General features: G+C 42.7%; 2 protein-coding genes across 2 annotated transcripts; both read right to left on the minus strand.

Moving 5' to 3' along the window:
• Window positions 1-207: 207 nt before the first annotated feature.
• si:dkey-46i9.6 (E3 ubiquitin-protein ligase TRIM39) lies at window positions 208-4,374 on the minus strand. The gene is made up of 7 exons (XM_066659868.1): window positions 4,123-4,374; window positions 3,742-4,032; window positions 3,181-3,276; window positions 2,813-3,046; window positions 2,306-2,453; window positions 2,175-2,201; window positions 208-889 (listed from the first exon to the last, which is right to left on the minus strand). Exons 1-7 carry the CDS (start codon window positions 4,372-4,374, stop codon window positions 336-338), a joined length of 1,602 nt encoding a protein of 533 aa, XP_066515965.1. The 3' UTR covers window positions 208-335.
• Window positions 4,375-5,511: 1,137 nt separating this feature from the next.
• btr12 (bloodthirsty-related gene family, member 12) lies at window positions 5,512-17,886 on the minus strand. Its single transcript, XM_066659864.1, has 7 exons — window positions 17,827-17,886; window positions 15,361-16,010; window positions 15,119-15,214; window positions 9,548-9,781; window positions 8,996-9,143; window positions 8,566-8,592; window positions 5,512-7,476 (listed from the first exon to the last, which is right to left on the minus strand). The coding sequence occupies exons 1-7, from the start codon at window positions 17,831-17,833 to the stop codon at window positions 6,932-6,934; spliced, it is 1,707 nt and encodes a 568-aa protein (XP_066515961.1). The 5' UTR covers window positions 17,834-17,886; the 3' UTR covers window positions 5,512-6,931.
• Window positions 17,887-18,372: the final 486 nt, after the last annotated feature.

The raw sequence follows: 18,372 nt of genomic DNA on the forward strand, positions 1-18,372 counted from the left end.
CCCACATAATCACACCTCTGGACAATTTCACACACTCACCCAGTCACCACACACTTACCCCATCACCCATATAATCACACCTGTGGACAATTTCACACACTAACCCAGTCACTCACACACACCAGTCCCCAAGATCCTGGGTACTACCTGTATTTATAAATGATAACTCAGTATAACCTCACCTCACTACAATTACTGTCACTGAAGGCCATCAAATCCTCACAGCAAAGCTCCAACACGTATAAAATGTCCTCAGAGCAGAGACTGCAAAATATGAATCTTGGCCAAGACTGAGGTAAAATAAGTCTTCCTTATGTTAGCGTCCTCTTCTCTTCTCAGCACTGTTTGTTATATGTTGAGTCCACTAGGGGGCAGATGCTGAGTGTGTCCGAGGCCTTGTCGCAGCAGTAGAGGTAGAAGAAGGGGTAGATCTTCTCTCCGAAGGTGTCCATAAAGGTGAATATGTGGCTCCTGCTGTCCACGTCGTAAAACGACACCTGTCCCGCCTCCATGTCCACGTACACTCCCACTCTGCTCAGTTTGGCCTCCACAGACAGTTGTAGGGGTGGCGAGGTGGACACTCTGTACTGCTGCCCCCTCTTCATTGCCAGAGCCCAGTAGCCCTGAGCCGTGCTGACCGCGATGCGCCCCTTCCTGTTAACGGACCCTCGAGCCACGCCCAGGTACCAGTCATCCTTCTTGCCCACCTGCACCTCCCAGTAGTGCCGTCCAGATGTGAAGCCCTCCCGGCCCAGGGTGATGACCACTGTGTTGAAGCGCTCCGGCAGGTCTGGCAAGTCCTGCCATGCCCCCAGGTGCCGTACCTGCCGACAGTCCTCAGACAGCTGCAGCCAGGGGTTGGCCGTATTAGGGTCCAAGGTCACATCCACTTTGGGGGGAAAGATACAGACTCAGATGGGAACGGAAAATACACATCAACATGCTAGTCACTCCACTCTCAGTATGTGTGTGACCACTCACTCTCACATATATGCCATTCACACGGACATTGTGAGTGTGTGTGTCTGTGTATGTGTGTGTGTTTCAGCCTAGAATGCTTCAGAAATGAGGCACACTACTGGACAGCCAATCAGAAAAGAGCTATATAACAAATATGTTACTGCTATTACCTAAAACTAGCCACTAGATGGAAGTAAATTACACCACAATTCCTGTACAAACAAGAAATGGGCAGTTTAGGTTTATTTGATTTTTCATTGTATTAACTGATGTCAGTTGATATTTTTAATCGATAATCAATTAAAAATACCCCAACACCCCCCTTGTAAATTCAAATTTGCAATGGCAAGGCTGTTTTATGTATTTATAAAATTAACCATTTGAAAAGGTGCAGTATCTTAAACCTAAACAACACAAATAAGGTAAACGTAACACTCTGACAGGAAGATATCTGAAACTGTGTTTTGCTAACTGTAGTCTTTTCTGTTTGGAGTAAATAACACCCACCAGTTACAATGCTGTGTGTCTGTTAAGACGTGTTGTTGACATGCTCCTGGTCAAGGCAAGAACAAAGCAGGTGAGAAAGATGTTACTAGCTGTAACATGGCTAGCTAGCATTAGCCAGTTATCTGTTCTTTGTTTAACAGATTAGAGCCTTTGTCAGGTCTTAAATGTTACTGTGCCCTCTGGTGGAGCACAGACTTCAGACATGTTTTGTGTTTCAGTGTTGTATTGGTAACAAAGCTAAATGGCATATCAATAAAATGCTGATAGTCAGTACTTTATCCATGCAAGATAAGAATATGTGCTATTCTAAATGTCCAAAAGTATTTAGACACTTATATTAACTGGTGAATTCTGGTATTTAAGATGTTCCCATTGCAGACAGTGTTGTGTGTGCACCGCTGGTATAATCTCCATAGAAAAACATTGAAAAATATATGCTGTGGAGCAACTGCTATTCTAAGGTCTAATGCTAAGAGGTGGCTAGAGGGGTGTAAAGTCCCCAGCACTGGGCTGTTTGTGTTTGCATTTTTTAAAACAGATTTATTTCTGTGTTAACTCTAGTTTGAGTCGCTCTGTGCTTGAGTCCAGTTGTACCTGGGTTCAAAAGTTGACAGTGAGCTATCACTATCTCAGCTGGACTGAAACCACAAGATGCAGCCCCATTTAAGTGTTCAGTATGATTTGAAGTGGAGGTAAACAAATCTTACCTGAGTATTTCTGAACCCTCTTCAGTTCTATTAGAAAGAAAATAATTAAATCATTAAAATTCATCCATATATAACTCAGACTACATTGCTTCTAAAAACTCCACATGCCCAATGTAGGATGGATCACACACCAGTTTCTGCAAGTTTCTGTATCTCCTCTGTGAGGGTCTCCTCCAGTTTGGACACAGCTCTCCTGATGGTCCCCACACTCTGATCTGTGTGGACATGGGTCCCAGACCAGTCTTTAGTTTGTGGGTGGGTGATTAGTGATGGGAAGTTCTGTAAATGTAGATATCATGAAATATTGGCATTCTTAAATCATGCCACTAGATGGCAGTAGAGCGTAACGTAATTCATGTACACACAGCCTTCGAGGGAAGTTAATGAACCACCAGATACATCCAGAGCATCCTGACACTTCTTTTAAGGAGTGTACTCATCTGCTTTAAGGTTCACACTTTATTGATAGGTGAATAACTGAATAAAGTCCATAGAAATGCATTGACAATAGAATGAGACGCTGCAAGTGCTAATCATCCAAACTGACCAGGAAACATGTCGTTTGTCACAGGGTGCAACAAATGATGTGCCTACCCTAGAAGGATAAAAATACTTAGAAATAAAACACAGACTCCCACCTGGAGGAAGTGAATGTGGTCTTCGGTGTGAGAAAGATGATCTATCTCACTGTTCCTCATCTTCAGCGCAGTGATCTCCTGTTCTAGCTCCTTGATGAGACTCTGAGCCCAGAGCTCTGTTTCCCTCTGTTTCTCTTCAATGGCCAAAATGAGCTGAGCCTGGGCTTTCTGGACAGCTCGGACCAGGTCTGAGAATACTTGCATACTGTCCTCAATCTCCCTCTGGGCGCTGCTCTGAAGGCAGCAAGACGAGAACAAAGAATCCAAATGAGTTATATCTCTGATACCACTTGAGTGTAGGGGGACATTTCACTGCTATATAACACTGTAAAGTGATTAGCATGCTTAGCATGTGTGCAAATTCCTACTTTATTGAGTTCCACACAGTGTCTGATGTCCTCCACCTTCTTCATCCGTTCCTGGATCATCTGCTGAACGTCTGCCTCTGTTTTCCTCAGTTGGACCTGTCAGTGGCCAAAAGTTATACAGTGTACGCTCATTAAAATGTCTCTACAGTATCAAATAAATGCACAGGAATCTCAGGAAATGTACACTCAGTGGTACAGAAGTGGAACTTAGGGTCCAGTTCCGAACCTTAAAGGTTGCTCTAGAACCAGGTCGTGTGAAGTAAATGAAACTTAAACTGTTGAGTTACATTACTGAAGGTATTGAAGAATTACCCTTGTACATACACTAAGGATGGTCATGCTACTCAGACCTAAAATAAACTAGGGTCCAAAGGGGTCATTAGCGGGTCCTGGACGGAGGCAGTACCACACCAGAAAGGTAACAGTACCATCCCAGTTACTAGAGGAGTATCAGCATCTAAGGAGGTACTACCCCAGTGATGTGATGGTACGGTAATCTGTGTTTTTACTGACTTTCCACACCATGCAAGATCAGCTACAAGTGTTTCCTCTTTCTCTTACCTTCTTCTCGGTCCATTCTCGCTCAACAGGCACAGTGTAGTGCGCCCTGTGGTCCATCTCAGTGCACAGCACACACACCATGATTTGGTCTTTCTTACAGAAGAGCTCCAGCAGTCTCTCGTGCTTCTTGCACATGCGGTCTTCTAGATTCGAGACAGGTTCAATGAGTTTGTGCTTGGTGAATCGAGCCGTGTGGGTCTTAAGATGCTCCTCACAGTATGAAGTGAGACACACCAGGCAAGCCTTCACCGCCTTTTGCTGAGGCCCAGTGCAGACATCGCAGGACACTTCCTGCATCCACGGTCCACTCGATGGGATCAGTTCTGGTATTTCTGTAGGGAGGTCTTCTGGAAGTTCTTCTGTCTCAAGGGCCTGTTGGACAGGTTTGGCCCGCATTTCTTTGAATTGCTCTGCGATCTCACGCAGCACGGTGTTGATGCTGATGTCCGGCTGCTTGAAGAAGGTCTTCTTGCACATGGGGCACATGAAGAAGGCACTGGTCTTCCAGTAGTTGCCGATGCAGGCCATGCAGAAGTTATGTCCGCAGGGGATGGACACCGGGTTGGTGAACACATCCAGGCAGATGGAACAGTGGACCTGCTCCTCCACTAACATGTTTGTAGGGGAAGCCATTCCTGAGGAGAAGGGGAAGGTCGATATTTGTAGTGAAAGGACATGTGAAAAGGACTGGTGAAAGTCATCTCAAACTTGTCACAGCAAATTCCCAGCCACTACCTACGTCTAAAGACATCACGCAGCACAAACAAGCTGAGAGAACGAAGCTTAGCTAGTGCTCAGAAGCATGAAAACAAGCCACTTCAGCTTTACAAAATGTTGCTAACACAATGTCACTGAACAGCTCAAAACACTTGGAGGAGAATGCTAAGTTGCAGGTCAGTAACAGATCCTTAAAAACCACAAATAAATGACCCCTTGGCACATAAATAGCTTAATGTCTTTGTCCTAATGACATGTATTGCACATATGGTATTTCCATATACATAGCTCTAGCATCAAACTTACACTTATGCTCGTGCAGTGGGGTTTGATTGATAATCCTGCTGTTGGGACTTTTGGCAAATGCTTTTAGCAGCATGTCACAGCTTAAAACTGAAGTCAGAGCAAAGAGGACTTGCAGAAACATGGAAGGCCTGGCTATTCATAGACCTCCAAGATTAACATAGCCCCAAAATATACCAGCCAAGGCAATGTCCTGCTTCACCTCACTTTTAACATAGCAAGTACATTCCTGTTTATATATTCTGCTATGAAAACTGTTGTATTCTAACTGGAGCAGCCAGGTTTTGTACTTGGTAGACGTTTGAAAGCATGAAAGACTAAATACGGCAAACAAACCAAAGTCGAATTTTAGTGGTTCTTTACCTGAGAGAACCCTGCATTTCTAACATTCATAATTCAAGGTAATAACATGCGTTAGTTGGGATGTTCTTTTAAAAACTCACCAGTGACGTGTAGCTGCAGAAAGACCCTTCATACAGTGACCGCTCTGGTCTGGACAGCAATGACACACCACAGCTGACGACCTCGAGAAAATATCACCCCCTCCTCCACCTCTTCCCCCTAGCCTAGTTTCAAGTTTACTCTTCCAGATTGGGGGTCTCTCTCTCTCTCTCTTGCTATGATCTCTAGCCAGGATGGAAGGTTTTAACCCTTCACATGCCACTGTTTTTGAATTGTGTAAAGTGTCATCAGGACTATTTTAGAAAGAGAGATAGAAAGAAAGAAAGCAGTGATATTCTTAATGTAGTTTATTGAAAAGTTTAGAAACTGTAGAAAATAGATTACATTCAGCACCCTGAACATTATAACATGTCAACAAAGACTAGCATTATTGCCCATAATGACACCTAAACTAAAAACTTAACAGTGCAGAAAATATAAAATGGTTTTTCACTGTAAAGCAGTCCTTTAACAACTTCGTTCACTTCTAAAATAAAGCATATTTCAGTCCAAGCCAAATTTGGTCCACATTCTTCTTAAACTGGTGCTAGCCCCAGACAAAGCATCTGTCAGCCTCTGAGAGAGGGCACTGAGTGTCTAAGTTAGACCTGTCTTCACTATGACAGCTTAGCTGGGGATTAAATTGCAAATAAAAAATTGTGCTAAATAATTTTATTGTGGTTTTGTCTATTTTCTGTAACTATAAGAGCGCAAGCAGGGAGTGTAGAAGCTAACAAAAAGTATACTGCTCACTTTTGATATTTAGTAGCCTTAAACTGATGGCAGAAATGAATTACGCTCAAGTAAACAAACATTACTCACTGCTGCCCTCTAAAGGTGTTATTAACAGACATGAAATAAACAAACATTACTCACTGCTGCCCTCTAAAGGTGTTATTAACAGACATGAAATTAACAAACATTACTCACTGCTGCCCTCTAAAGGTGTTATTAACAGACATGAAATTAACAAACATTACTCACTGCTGCCCTCTAAAGGTGTTATTAACAGACATGAAATTAACAAACATTACTCACTGCTGCCCTCTAAAGGTGTTATTATCAGACATGAAATAAACAAACATTACTCACTGCTGCCCTCTAAAGGTGTTATTAACAGACATGAAATTAACAAACATTACTCACTGCTGCCCTCTAAAGGTGTTATTAACAGACATGAAATTAACAAACATTACTCACTGCTGCCCTCTAAAGGTGTTATTAACAGACATGAAATTAACAAACATTACTCACTGCTGCCCTCTAAAGGTGTTATTAACAGACATGAAATAAACAAACATTACTCACTGCTGCCCTCTAAAGGTGTTATTAACAGACATGAAATAAACAAACATTACTCACAGCTTTTATGGCCACAATCAGAAGTCATACATTTTGTCATATTAGTAAGACCCCTCACACAATTCACATTTTAATTTTTGTGACCTAAACATACAATTGTGATAAACCAATTAGAGACAATTATATATGAACATAAAATAATTACAATCAATTATTAGCTACAGACCTAGTTATAATTAATTATCTGTTTAGAAAAAAAAAGCACAATTATTTTACATAATTGATCACAGAATTAAATGTTTCCCTTCTACCAATGATTAATATCGATACCTATTTTTTACAATATTTGGTCAAATATCTTAAGTCAGAAGATTAATAAAATGTTCATTGACCAAGGGTCTTTAAAGATACTGAGCACTGTCCATTCTTAGCTGTGTTTCACTGGAGTGATGACCAGTGCCGTTGTGTTCTTCCCATCCTGATGAACACATGGGCTAAAGATGGGGTAAACACTCTCTCCGAATGTGTCCATGAAGGTGTAGAGGTGGGATTGTGCCTTCACGTCATAGAAGGACACTTGTCCTGCCTCGTGATCCAAGAAAATGCCCACCTTCTGGGGCAGTGTGGGCATCTGGAGGGGGATCCTGCTGGAAGCCAGGGCTTTGACCTCTCCATTCTTCAGCCACATGCACCAGTAACCACCTTCTGGACTGAGCTTGATATCTCCTTTGCGACGGGCAGAACCCCGGGCAACTCCGAGGGTCCAGGCCGTCTTGCGACTGACCTCCACCTCCCAGTAGTGCCTGCCGGATGACAGACCCTCTCGGCCGAGCACAAACAGAGCCGGGCTGAAGCGCCGTGGATTGTCCGACAAGGATGAGGTTTTACGGCTTTCTTCATAAAACACCTGCCGGCCGTCATCTGAGACCACTAGGCTGCGCTGTGCAGTTGCAGGATCCATGTGTACCTCACCTAGAGGAGGTAGCATTAGGGAAACAGAATGAAAACATTGTTTGTGGCTATTAGTCACTCATTATAGAAAATTGATTGAACATTTATAGTATATTCAGAGTCTGTTGGGGGTTTACTATCCATCTAGATTCAGTCCTTAGCTGAAATTGCATCCATCCATCCATCCATCCATCCAGACAGGGTTAGGAGCTCAGACATCGGGGAAGGACTCGGAGTGGAGCTGCTGCTCCTCCACGTCGAGAGGAGCCAGTTGAGGTGGTTCGGGCGTCTGGTTCGGATGCCTCCTGGACGTCTTCCTGGTGAGGTGATCCGGGCATGTCCAACGGGGAGGAGGCCCCGGGGCAGACCAAGAACACGCTGGAGAGACTACATGTCTCAACTGGCCTGGGAACGCCTCAGTATACTCCCGGAGGAGCTGGACGCAGTGGCTGTGGAGAGGGAGGTCTGGGTTTCTTTACTCTGACTGCTTCCCCTGCGACCCAGACTCGGATAAGCGGTGGAAAATGGATAGATGGATGGATGGATGGGTAATGTGGCAAAGGAAGCATTAGGGAACTTATAGAACCATAGATTTTTGCCTCTTGCTGGTTTGTCTTTGTTTGTACAACATATACAAGTTCAATTATTTGATTTATTATTAAAATTTTGAATGAAACACAGTCAAGTTCCTCATTTAACTCAAGAATAACTTACATGTAATCACTTGTAATACGTACATAAGGTGATTTTTGTATGAAAAGTACTTGATATTTCGGTCTGAATCCAGGAATGATGCCCTTAAAGAAGCACTACACAATATTTTACCTTGAAAAATAGGGAGAATAGAGCCGTTGTTGCTACCATGGGCCCAGCACTGCAGAAACTGCCCTATGTAACTTTTATAGGCAGATAGAAAACCAACCCCCCTTCCTCCACTTCCCCACTGATTTCAGTACAGTGCTGTAAAAATGATTTACACCAAAGGGAGCCCCAGCAGCACAAAAATAAAAACAAACAAACAAAAACAACCTAGTGTTGTTTTAACACCTTAAACCTTTAAGTTCCTGCAGTGCTTTAGATTTCTTAGACCTGAGAATAAGTGACACTTACTTGCATAGTTCTGCATCCTTCTTAGCTCTGGAAAAAATAAAATTAAATAAACGTTATTGCTATCACTCAAAACATCAGCAGCAGGAAAACAGACTACAGTGAGAGATAATAATAATAATACATTTCATTTATACAGTGCTTTTCATAAACCCAGATGATTAGAGACATGTATCTGTCAGTCAGCTGTGCCTGTTACTGCCACATATTTCATTATTCTGATACATATCTTGTATTTGGTAAAACAATAGAACTTTCCGACTGGAAAATGGCAATAATAGAAGTCAATGGGCAGGTACTTTGTGATATGAATCAGTGGATATTCATCTCAATTCCATTGAATCGACTGGACCTTGGGTGGAAAATACCACTGTATTCCTTTTTTTTTTTTTTTTTTGGTCTGCTTCATTTGTTTATGAATGGACACGCTTACCTTTTCCATACAGGCGCTTCACCTCTTCCTGGAACTTTTCCACAAGCGTGCTGACCGATTTCCTGATGGTGCCCATATACAGATCTGTGTTGACGGACACCGTTGACCAGTCTGTAGGCTCAGGGGTAGGTACCAGAGTGCTGAGATGCTATGAGAGAGAGTCATTGTTTTAGGTACACATTAACTTATCCACTGACACATGCAGTATACAGTGCAATTCAAAAATGGGAATTCCTGCCATATAAATATGGTAAACAACAACATAGTAATCAACTGGGATACCGTAGCAATCAAATGTACCTTAACAGTAAGCGGGAACTGCTGAAACTGCTATGATAACACATAAGCAACACACTAGTGCCACCATACTGACTATCTGGGAAACCATAACAACCATCATATCCTAGCAACCATGTGGGATACCTAGCAACATCATAGCAACCACCCGGGATACTACAGCAACCACCCAACATTTCTCTGTTAATACAAGGGAGGGGCTGAATCTGTGCAGTGTTTTGTTTCTGTTTCTACACTTTTGAATGACGCCCACACCTGGAGGAAAAGGACTTTGTCCTGAGTGTGTGCGAGGGCGTCCAGTTCGCTGTTCCTGTTCTTCAGCAGGTTGAGCTCGTGCTCCAGGCGACCGGTCAGTTCTCTGGCCTGCTGCTCAGCGTGCTTCTGCCGGACAGAGATCTGCTCCACCAGCTGAGCCTGACTCTGTTCCAGCTGCTTCTGCAGCTCCGCATAAACCGCCCAGCTCTCCTCAATCTCCCGCTGACTGTTTGACTGCAATACACACACACACAGAGTTAGTATACACTGACCTTGTGAAAAATGCTGTGCTAAGGACATGTGGACCCACACTTATCTCATAACCTCATAAATAATACACATTAATCAATACTCCTCTAAAGGCAGTGAAAGCATAGCAATAAACATTAAATCCTATTTTTTTGTATTTGCTTTGTCTAAAATAAACGAATAAACATCAAGCAGTCACATATCAGCACCGACAATTACAAAACAATTATCCCAGAATATATAAAGATAAAAGAAACTTTCATTTTCACAGATTTCAGTTTTTAATGCAATGCTGTCTGAGGGTTTGAAGGTCACAGACATTCAGTGGTGGATTTTGGGCCTTCCCATTTTACACTGAAGATACTCTCTTCACTTCACAATATTATGAGGTTATTAGGTCACAAAAAGAATGAAATACCACAAATGTATCATTGAAAAACCTTGTTCTTAAACAACATGAATATTCTTTTATAACTAAATATATTTTTATGCTTCATACCAAAGAATAACCGCATCATGTGAGATTTTTATTTTAATTTGTATTTCACACACAGTCTCACCATGGAATTGAGGCTTAAGAGCATGTCTTTTTCAGGAATGCCCACACACACACACACACACACACACACCTATCCAGACACAAACAACAGTGCCTTCTCAGGTTTCCTCTGATCAGAGCTAAAATGAACAGTGCAGCCAGGCAGGCAAATGCACACACACACACGCACACACACACACACGCACACACACACACACACACACACAAACACAGCTGTCAATTTCCAACATTACTAGAGCTGCCTGCACTCAAGCTGCACTGTTCTTAAAAACAAAAACAAGCATCTACATCTGTATCTACATCTAGTCACATACACCCCACTATCAACTTAAACCCAGTTCAGATACTGACTGTGTAACAACATGCCCTTTCAGGCTGAATACAGATGTGCTGCTTATCTATGTTCCTAAACAACGCTTCTGTTACAGTATTGACGTTTGTCTTATCAGATTGTCTATTGATTTGGAAGGGAAAAAAGCCATAAATGACACATATTAGATACTAATTTAACATGGTGGTAGAGTTTGGCCTGAACATATCTCTTGTTCACCTCAAATTACAGCTTAGTTCACTTTCAGAGACCATTCCATTAATGAATAATACAAGAAATGAGGACAACACTTCATCCCAAGGGGGAACAATCAAAACACTTCCAAAATCATCATCATCATCATCATCATCACTGTATATGGAGTGGACACATGAACACGGCTTACTGAGAGCAAGAATGCAGCCAAGAACAACATATAACATTATACAAATAACTACCAGCATTTCTCCAGCTTTGGGTGAAGGGCGCCGTCATAAATGCTACAATAACACAGAGAGATCTCAAGCGTAATAAGGTTAGACAGTATTCCCTCTGTGTGCACATTCCACTACTGAGGATCTGCAGCTCAGGTTCAGTTTGTTCCTGTGCTGGGGTTTAAGACGGGGCAGAGTGTAACCTTGTGGTTATGGTTACTACTCTGTTTTGATGTAGCCCACTTTGAGGGAGGGGAGTAAATATCAGAGTTAAGCCTACCCTTTAATCTGTCATCTGTCACACTTCAACACAGCCCTGATACTGCTGCACTCTTAGTGTCTGGCTGTTCCCTCCTGTTCCCTACCTTCTTCCGTGTTTGTTTTGTAAATGTAAATGTACTGTATAGACCAGAGGTAAACAAAGTCCAGGTTCCAGGCCAGGATTTTACAATGGCCAGCTGGATATTCAGGTTCAATTGAAGTCTTACCAGTCGGCCATTTTAAAATCCCAGCCTAAAACCTAGAAACAAGGTTCTGATTGGTTGAGCTCAGGTATAGTGTGTAACAGAAACTGTGGAAGCGTTAAACACAAGTCAAAATTATTCTGTGGACGCCACTTTGGTCATCCCCCTGGCAGAGCAGTTATCATCTTTATTATAAGATTATAGACTCTCTGTATGTAATGTTGAGCCTCTACATTGAGCTGCTAGTGAGCAATGAGGAGTGAAACACCAGCAATTATTTGGAAATCAATATATGTCAAAAATACTGAAACTTCTACTTTAAATTCACCCATGCACATTCATGAGCGTACACAGTCAAATGTGTACTCTACTTTCTGGCATCCTGTTTTGCAGCTGTTTGAAAGTGTTTCTGATGTGTGGTTTGTGCGGGAGTAGACGGACCGGACTGACTGGTCTGACAACACTCTGGAGCTGTCTTCAATAAACATCCCTCACATAATCCTCACCCATCCTCCTCCAGCCAGGTACTCAATCAACCCCACAACACTATTACTCGCCTCCACGTAATCAGCTCTCTGTAATTTGGTGATTTTCCGCTGCCTAACTTTATATTTCACAGCACGTGTGTTCACTAGCGTGGGCTCAGCCACTGGGAGCATAATCAGTTTAATGGCACTGAAATTAGAAAACCATTTTTCACCCTCCAGTGGAATTACATTTCCGTTCTGGGGGGTACAGAAACGAGCCGGTGGCTTTTACATGAGGATTTGGGCAGAAAAGCAGACTGCAGGTGGTGTGGTGTGCATACATAGGCCCTGAAAATAAAGCTCTCTGAAGGCTTCATTGCTTGAATGCAATGTTGCCTGCCTTTAAATTGGTTAATTCTATGTTCAGTCCTTTCTAGGCACTCGGTGCATGGGTTCACAGGTATTCAGCTGCCCATACACAACTTGTAGAATTGATTCTCTGTAGAATCAATAGAAGGGGCAGTTGCACGAGTCTCAGGTCTCTACATCCAATGCCAAATGTCGGCTAGACGGGTATAACACCCCCTTGCCTTAGGTTTTGGAGCTGTGAACTGGAATGCGCTCTCTGGAGTGTTGGAACTCCACCTGACTTTGCTAATGCTAACACTATTGGACACTTCCACCTCATACTCATCCCAGAGGTACTGAATGGGTTTCCAGTACTAACAGACACATAGCACTGAGCATGATGACCTCAAACTTGTGTAGCTGCTTAATACTCTCATTTTGATTCACGGGTTTCTGTGGAGATATTAAATAAGTTAACCTTTAAGTAATAAGTTAACCTTTAAGTAGCTAAGCTAACCAGGAAGGGGTGTGCATCTAAGTGAATAACGTATGTCTCATCTTCAAATTCAAGGCCACTCTTTGCTTCACCACCATTCTAATGTTCTTCTAGCAATAAACAGAGCTGGAATGGCTGAAAATGGCTGTGTATTTACCCGGCACTACCTAACAATTAAAACTGTGATAATGTCTCTGTCCCTGTCCCCTGCTTTTTCCCCAAAAGGAGCGAGACAAAGATCCACCGCCATGTGTAACTTCATCCTCATTGTATTTTTAAACACTGCTCCAGCTGGGCTCTATTTCCAGCACATGATTTGGCCATGCCACTGGCCTGCAGCTGCAACACTAACCTCACGCTCACTCAGCATGATACTGACACCAAACCACATTAAATGTTTCCTCTGGGGGAATAAAAAGCCTGTTACTGGCTGCTGCAGACCTGACCTGAAGAGATTTGTTCAGAAAGGAACCCATCTAAATTGTTTACCAATGTATGTGTTGCCATTTACCATTGTATTCCATTTAAATGAAGCCCATTCATGTCATATTTGGCTAATACTGACTTTTCAGTTTCTATCAAGCCATTTTTGTCATAGAAGTCACCAATGGTTCTAATACAGACACTGCCCCATGGACTCTGGTGAGGGGAACTGATCTAACAATTCAGCAGAGAATATGAGGGAATATGGAGGCTGTTCATATACAGCCTCCTACTAGTGACTGTCTGTAGAGACATTTGAGTTCTGCAGGCTGTGAGACATTCCCTCACTTAACGGCAAGGCCTCCTAGGTCCTCCTCACAGGTTCCCACCTTTTGAGTTTCAGCATGTCTTTGCTTCTGCAGGGTGTCCCGGGGGTAGGTTTATGGCAGACCAGTTGTACCATGTGACAGATTAGGCGTTCTCCTGGAGTTGGACGTATTTAAGTTCCCATGACGTTCTCTTAGAGCTGGGTGTGTTAAAGCAGCCGAATATTTGCAGCAGTTCTACAGGTTTGGTGAGTCAGTGAAAGAATGCAGTCGTCTAGAGTCCAATAAAGAGGTTGTGGATAAGGATCATGAGGGGTTTTGAACTACAAACCAAACTTTAAAAGAGATAATGTGTGTGAAATGGTAATAAAAAATAAAAACAAAAAACACTTACTGATATCATTAGTAAACAATGGGTACTTCTGTAACACTTGACACTGGCTTTTAAACTTTACACATATACAGTATGCATTGGTAACTGTGAGGACACCGTTCATAATCACAAGGGAGTCAGCTCTCAAGCTGTGTCCCTCCGTCCATGCCACACATGAATGGATCACAGGCAATTACAGCATTTACCATACAGATAAAGTAAACACTTAAATAGCTCTTCAGAATCGTCCATTCTTGTTACACGATTGAGGGGCTCTCTGCTGGATGGATGTGTTAGGGCGGTTAATACGGCTAGTAGCAGCAGTCAAACATCTTTTTTCTAATAATATTTCAATGCGAGGTGGGGTCTGTCTGGAAAATGACCGATTTTATACGAATTGGACTAAAATGATCCGATGAGGGCTGAGTCTGCTGTTTTTTCAAGGGAGGAGGGGGAAAACACCAACATGGCGGATCCAACTGGAAATTAAATAAAGATTGTGAAACTGAGTTTACCCTGAGACCCCATGGGCATTTAATCTTATTCATATAGAGCTATTGTTGATATAATACTTCATGCCTAAGCTGTATTAATATTTGTGAACACTGTTTCCAAGCCAACCTAAAAATATATTGATTCTTAATGCAGTGACGTCTGCAGGATAAAGGGTTATGACCATTCTGTTTTGCTTTCTGAACTTGTCCTTTTAGCACTTTCTGGAGCTTTCCCAGACTCCCTGGAGTGTTTGATGATGAGTCTAACTTTGTTTTAAATCCTTGTAACTGTTCATTGAGGAATGTTATTCTTAAACACTTTAATAATTTGTTGATACAACTTTAGATTTAGATTTTGCGTTATCTTTGCTGATAAAAGACTTTAACTTTCCTGGATGTTTACTTCTAGTCTTAAGCTGCACCCATTTAAACTTTTTGGAATGAGTTGCTGGCATCCATTTTAATGAGTAAACATGTACAAAACACTGAAGCAGTGAAACATATCAAGTCCTTGTAGTGTTTTGACTGAAAGTCCAGCCATGGATTTTAGCTTTTTCTGTTCCTATTAAAGCTAATGTGAGTTGTGAAGATGGACCTTAATTTAAAAGGTCCATCAAAGAAGACTCACCTTGATGACTCTGATGGACTGTTTGAGCTCCTCCAGTTTCTTACTCCTCTCCTTGATCAGGTGCTTCACTTCTGATCTCTTCTTCCCCAGCAGACTCTGTGGAATTTGGAGTTTGGGTCATATTTGGAATTCAAAAACCACCGGCCATGTTAAAAACCCTGTACCCCACCCATGAAAATCTAAAGGTGGTCTTTAATAAAGTTCCTTCCCTGGTGCCCATAGAACATCTGAACATCACTCACCATCCTCTTCTTGTATTCCTTGTCAGCTGAGATGATTTCGTGGGTCTTGTGTGCCGTGTTTGCGCACTCCCTGCAGATGCAAACATGATCGTTGCAGCAGTATGCATCCAGGAGGCGCTCATGTTTCTTACACAGCTTCTCCTCCAATCGGTGGACAGGATCCACCAGCCTGTGTTTTGCCATGGTCTTGACTTTCTTGTGGTGCCGGAGGTGGGCTTCACAGAAGGAGCCTGGGCAGCTCAGACAAGACTTGATGGCCTTCATTTTCCTCCCGATGCAGGCGTCACAGGGAATGTCTCCAGGCTTGGCAAAGTCACCGCCATCCTCTTCTCTTTGCAGGGCCCCTGGAGATAGCCCCAGTGCAGCTGTGGCTCCGCTGTCTGCGCTCCCTCCAGCTGCGGCCACGGAGAGACCCTGGAACTGCTCGGATATTTCGGCCAGCACTCGGTTCACGCACAGCTCAGGCTTTTTGGAGAAGATCTTCTTGCACATGGGGCAGACCACCTTCTTGCTGTGGTTCCAGTAGCCCTGCAGGCAGGCCTTGCAGAAGCTGTGGCCACATGGGGTAGAGACAGGCTCCACAAAGACCTCCAAGCAAATGGAGCAGGAGAACTGATCCTCGGAGAGGGTGCGACCCTGAGGTCCCGGGCCTGAGAGGGTGAGCAAGAGAGAGAATGAGTGCCAAGATAGAACCCTTTGAGTCTATAGTCTTAGGGGGCTTCAGTCCTGCAGCTGCCTGGACTTAGTGCTGTTGGGCCTCCTGAAAATATCGTACATTAACCCCTTGTCTCAACAGGTTGGCGTAAGGATAAGATTAGACATGCTATATGCGTTAAACTGGGGATAGCTGGAATCAAAATGGGCATGTGCTCTGGGTGGGTGCCATAGAGTTTTGTATTCGTTTGTAGAGCATCCAGGCATGGGGGCAGTATTTAACCCATTGACAAAACCTGCCTGAAAGTGTAGCAGAGCACTAGTGTAGATTTACACAGCAGTTAGCTGTAATGTTAGCACAGAGCTAACTAGAAGATCTAGAGCTTTTGCTTAATATTCCAAATTTCAAAAGTGATTCTTATGGGAAACATTCACTGTCAATAATTAAGACAAAATACGTTTGCATTCCTAATGACCAGAATACGCAGTTCCCACAAGTGTGTCACACACTGCCACAGTGCTCTTCAGACAAGGGTATGGAATTTATCAGAGTTGGCCTCTTCCAAAACTGTCCACCTCATTATTTTCTACACTCGGGCGCAGCAGGAAGACCCATTACACAATAAACAGATTCAGCAATGGTGAGTCACTGTAAACATCGCAGTGATGTGGCCTTCCAAGAACAACACTCGGTCTCCACACCACTGCTCTGTGTGCACAGGTAAAGACAGAATTGAAAGATATTTTTCTGCTTTTCTTGATTTTTGATGTGGCCCAATCGCTTTTAAAAAACAAGTTTGTAATAAAACTGGGCCAATTATATCAAACTTTACGACACACTGTGACTTATGGCTCTGACCGTGTGAGGTAAAAGAAGCTAGTATTTCCTGTTGCCCATCACGTCGTCTAAGGAATGCAGCAGCACTGGATCTTAACAATACCACTGTTCTTACTTCAAATCAAAACAGAACCTCTCTCTCATTGGCTATTGGAGTCTGTTCGCCATGTTTAATATCATGATAAAACAGTAGAGTCATTTAGCCTCAGTAAGCCAGACCTCTTTAGTGAAGAGTTTTCAACAATAACCACCAAATCTGCTGTGTTTTAGCTTTTTAAACAGTTGTTGTTTCAATACTTGGTCAAAAGTTTTCAGCTGAACATTTTAGATGCTGCCCAGTAAACATTTAGCCGTTGATTCAACGTTGAAATAACGTAATGACTGCCGTCTAATCAACGTTCTCTTAAGGTTGAAAATGAAAGTTGAAAAGACGTCCAAACACAGACATTGAAAAGACGACTATTAGACGTGTTTTGGACGTCCACTGACGTTATCGATTGGTCACCACTTAACTAACTTATTAAGATGGAATTTGGACGTCCATTGACGTTTAAAATATGTCCTTGACAGACAGACTACTTTTAGACCTATTTTGAACGTCCAGGGCGTTCCTTGTTTACTGGGTGACTTGTTTTTATGCGATATTCATATTCTTACATTTACGGCAATTAGCAGAAACACTCATCCAGACCCACTTACTATTGTAGTCAGATATACAGATATAGGCAGCTGTAGGGTTAGGAGTCTTGCCTAAGGACTCTTGTTGGCGTAGTATGATCTGCTATCACAGACAGGGAGTTAAACCCTGGTCTACCATGTGTTACCCACTACACTACACTTCAACAACCACTAATACATCAAGATATCTGAACTGAAACTAAACTCCTGTGAAGTGTGAGAGTAAATATTATCTGTCTGTCAGTTCTCAGTGATCAGAAATAAAGCAGGTAAAGAAGGAAGCCTCTGAGTCTTACTCTGCATGGTGCTGGGTGACTCTGCGCTGTCTCAGTGCCTCGGTCGTGTGTCCAGGTCAAATGTGAGTCTTTCGAATAAGGAGACAGGCTTTAAACCTGTTTCTCTTCTTTCTCTGCATCCTGATTGGCAAACGTCCAAAAACATTAACACCACAAGAGTCCACCTCCTTTTGTATTTTGGGTGTGGTCAGAGAGACTGGGACCAAACCTAGAAACAAATTAAGCAGTAGGTCGTAGGTGCAGCCACACGGAGATGTTTGGATCGCCTCTGGCACTATTTTATGTTGATTATTTCATGCTAATTATAGACTGCAATTTGTAGTTGTTTCCTGGTTAAACACACTGGGGGAAATGTGTGTGTGTGTGTGTGTGTGTGTGTGTGTAAATAAACAAAACATGGGTTTCCATCTGAGTGCCCAAACTTTTGCATGACTGTAAGTTCTGTTGGAATCTGTTTTGTGCTGCAAAGAAAGGTGTAAAAGATTAAAGTAAATACTGAATACTTGAGTGAACGGCCACTTGACAAACCCCCAACCTTGAGCACCA

This window comes from Hoplias malabaricus, chromosome 2, assembly GCF_029633855.1.
Source record: "Hoplias malabaricus isolate fHopMal1 chromosome 2, fHopMal1.hap1, whole genome shotgun sequence".
Taxonomy (NCBI): domain Eukaryota; kingdom Metazoa; phylum Chordata; class Actinopteri; order Characiformes; family Erythrinidae; genus Hoplias; species Hoplias malabaricus.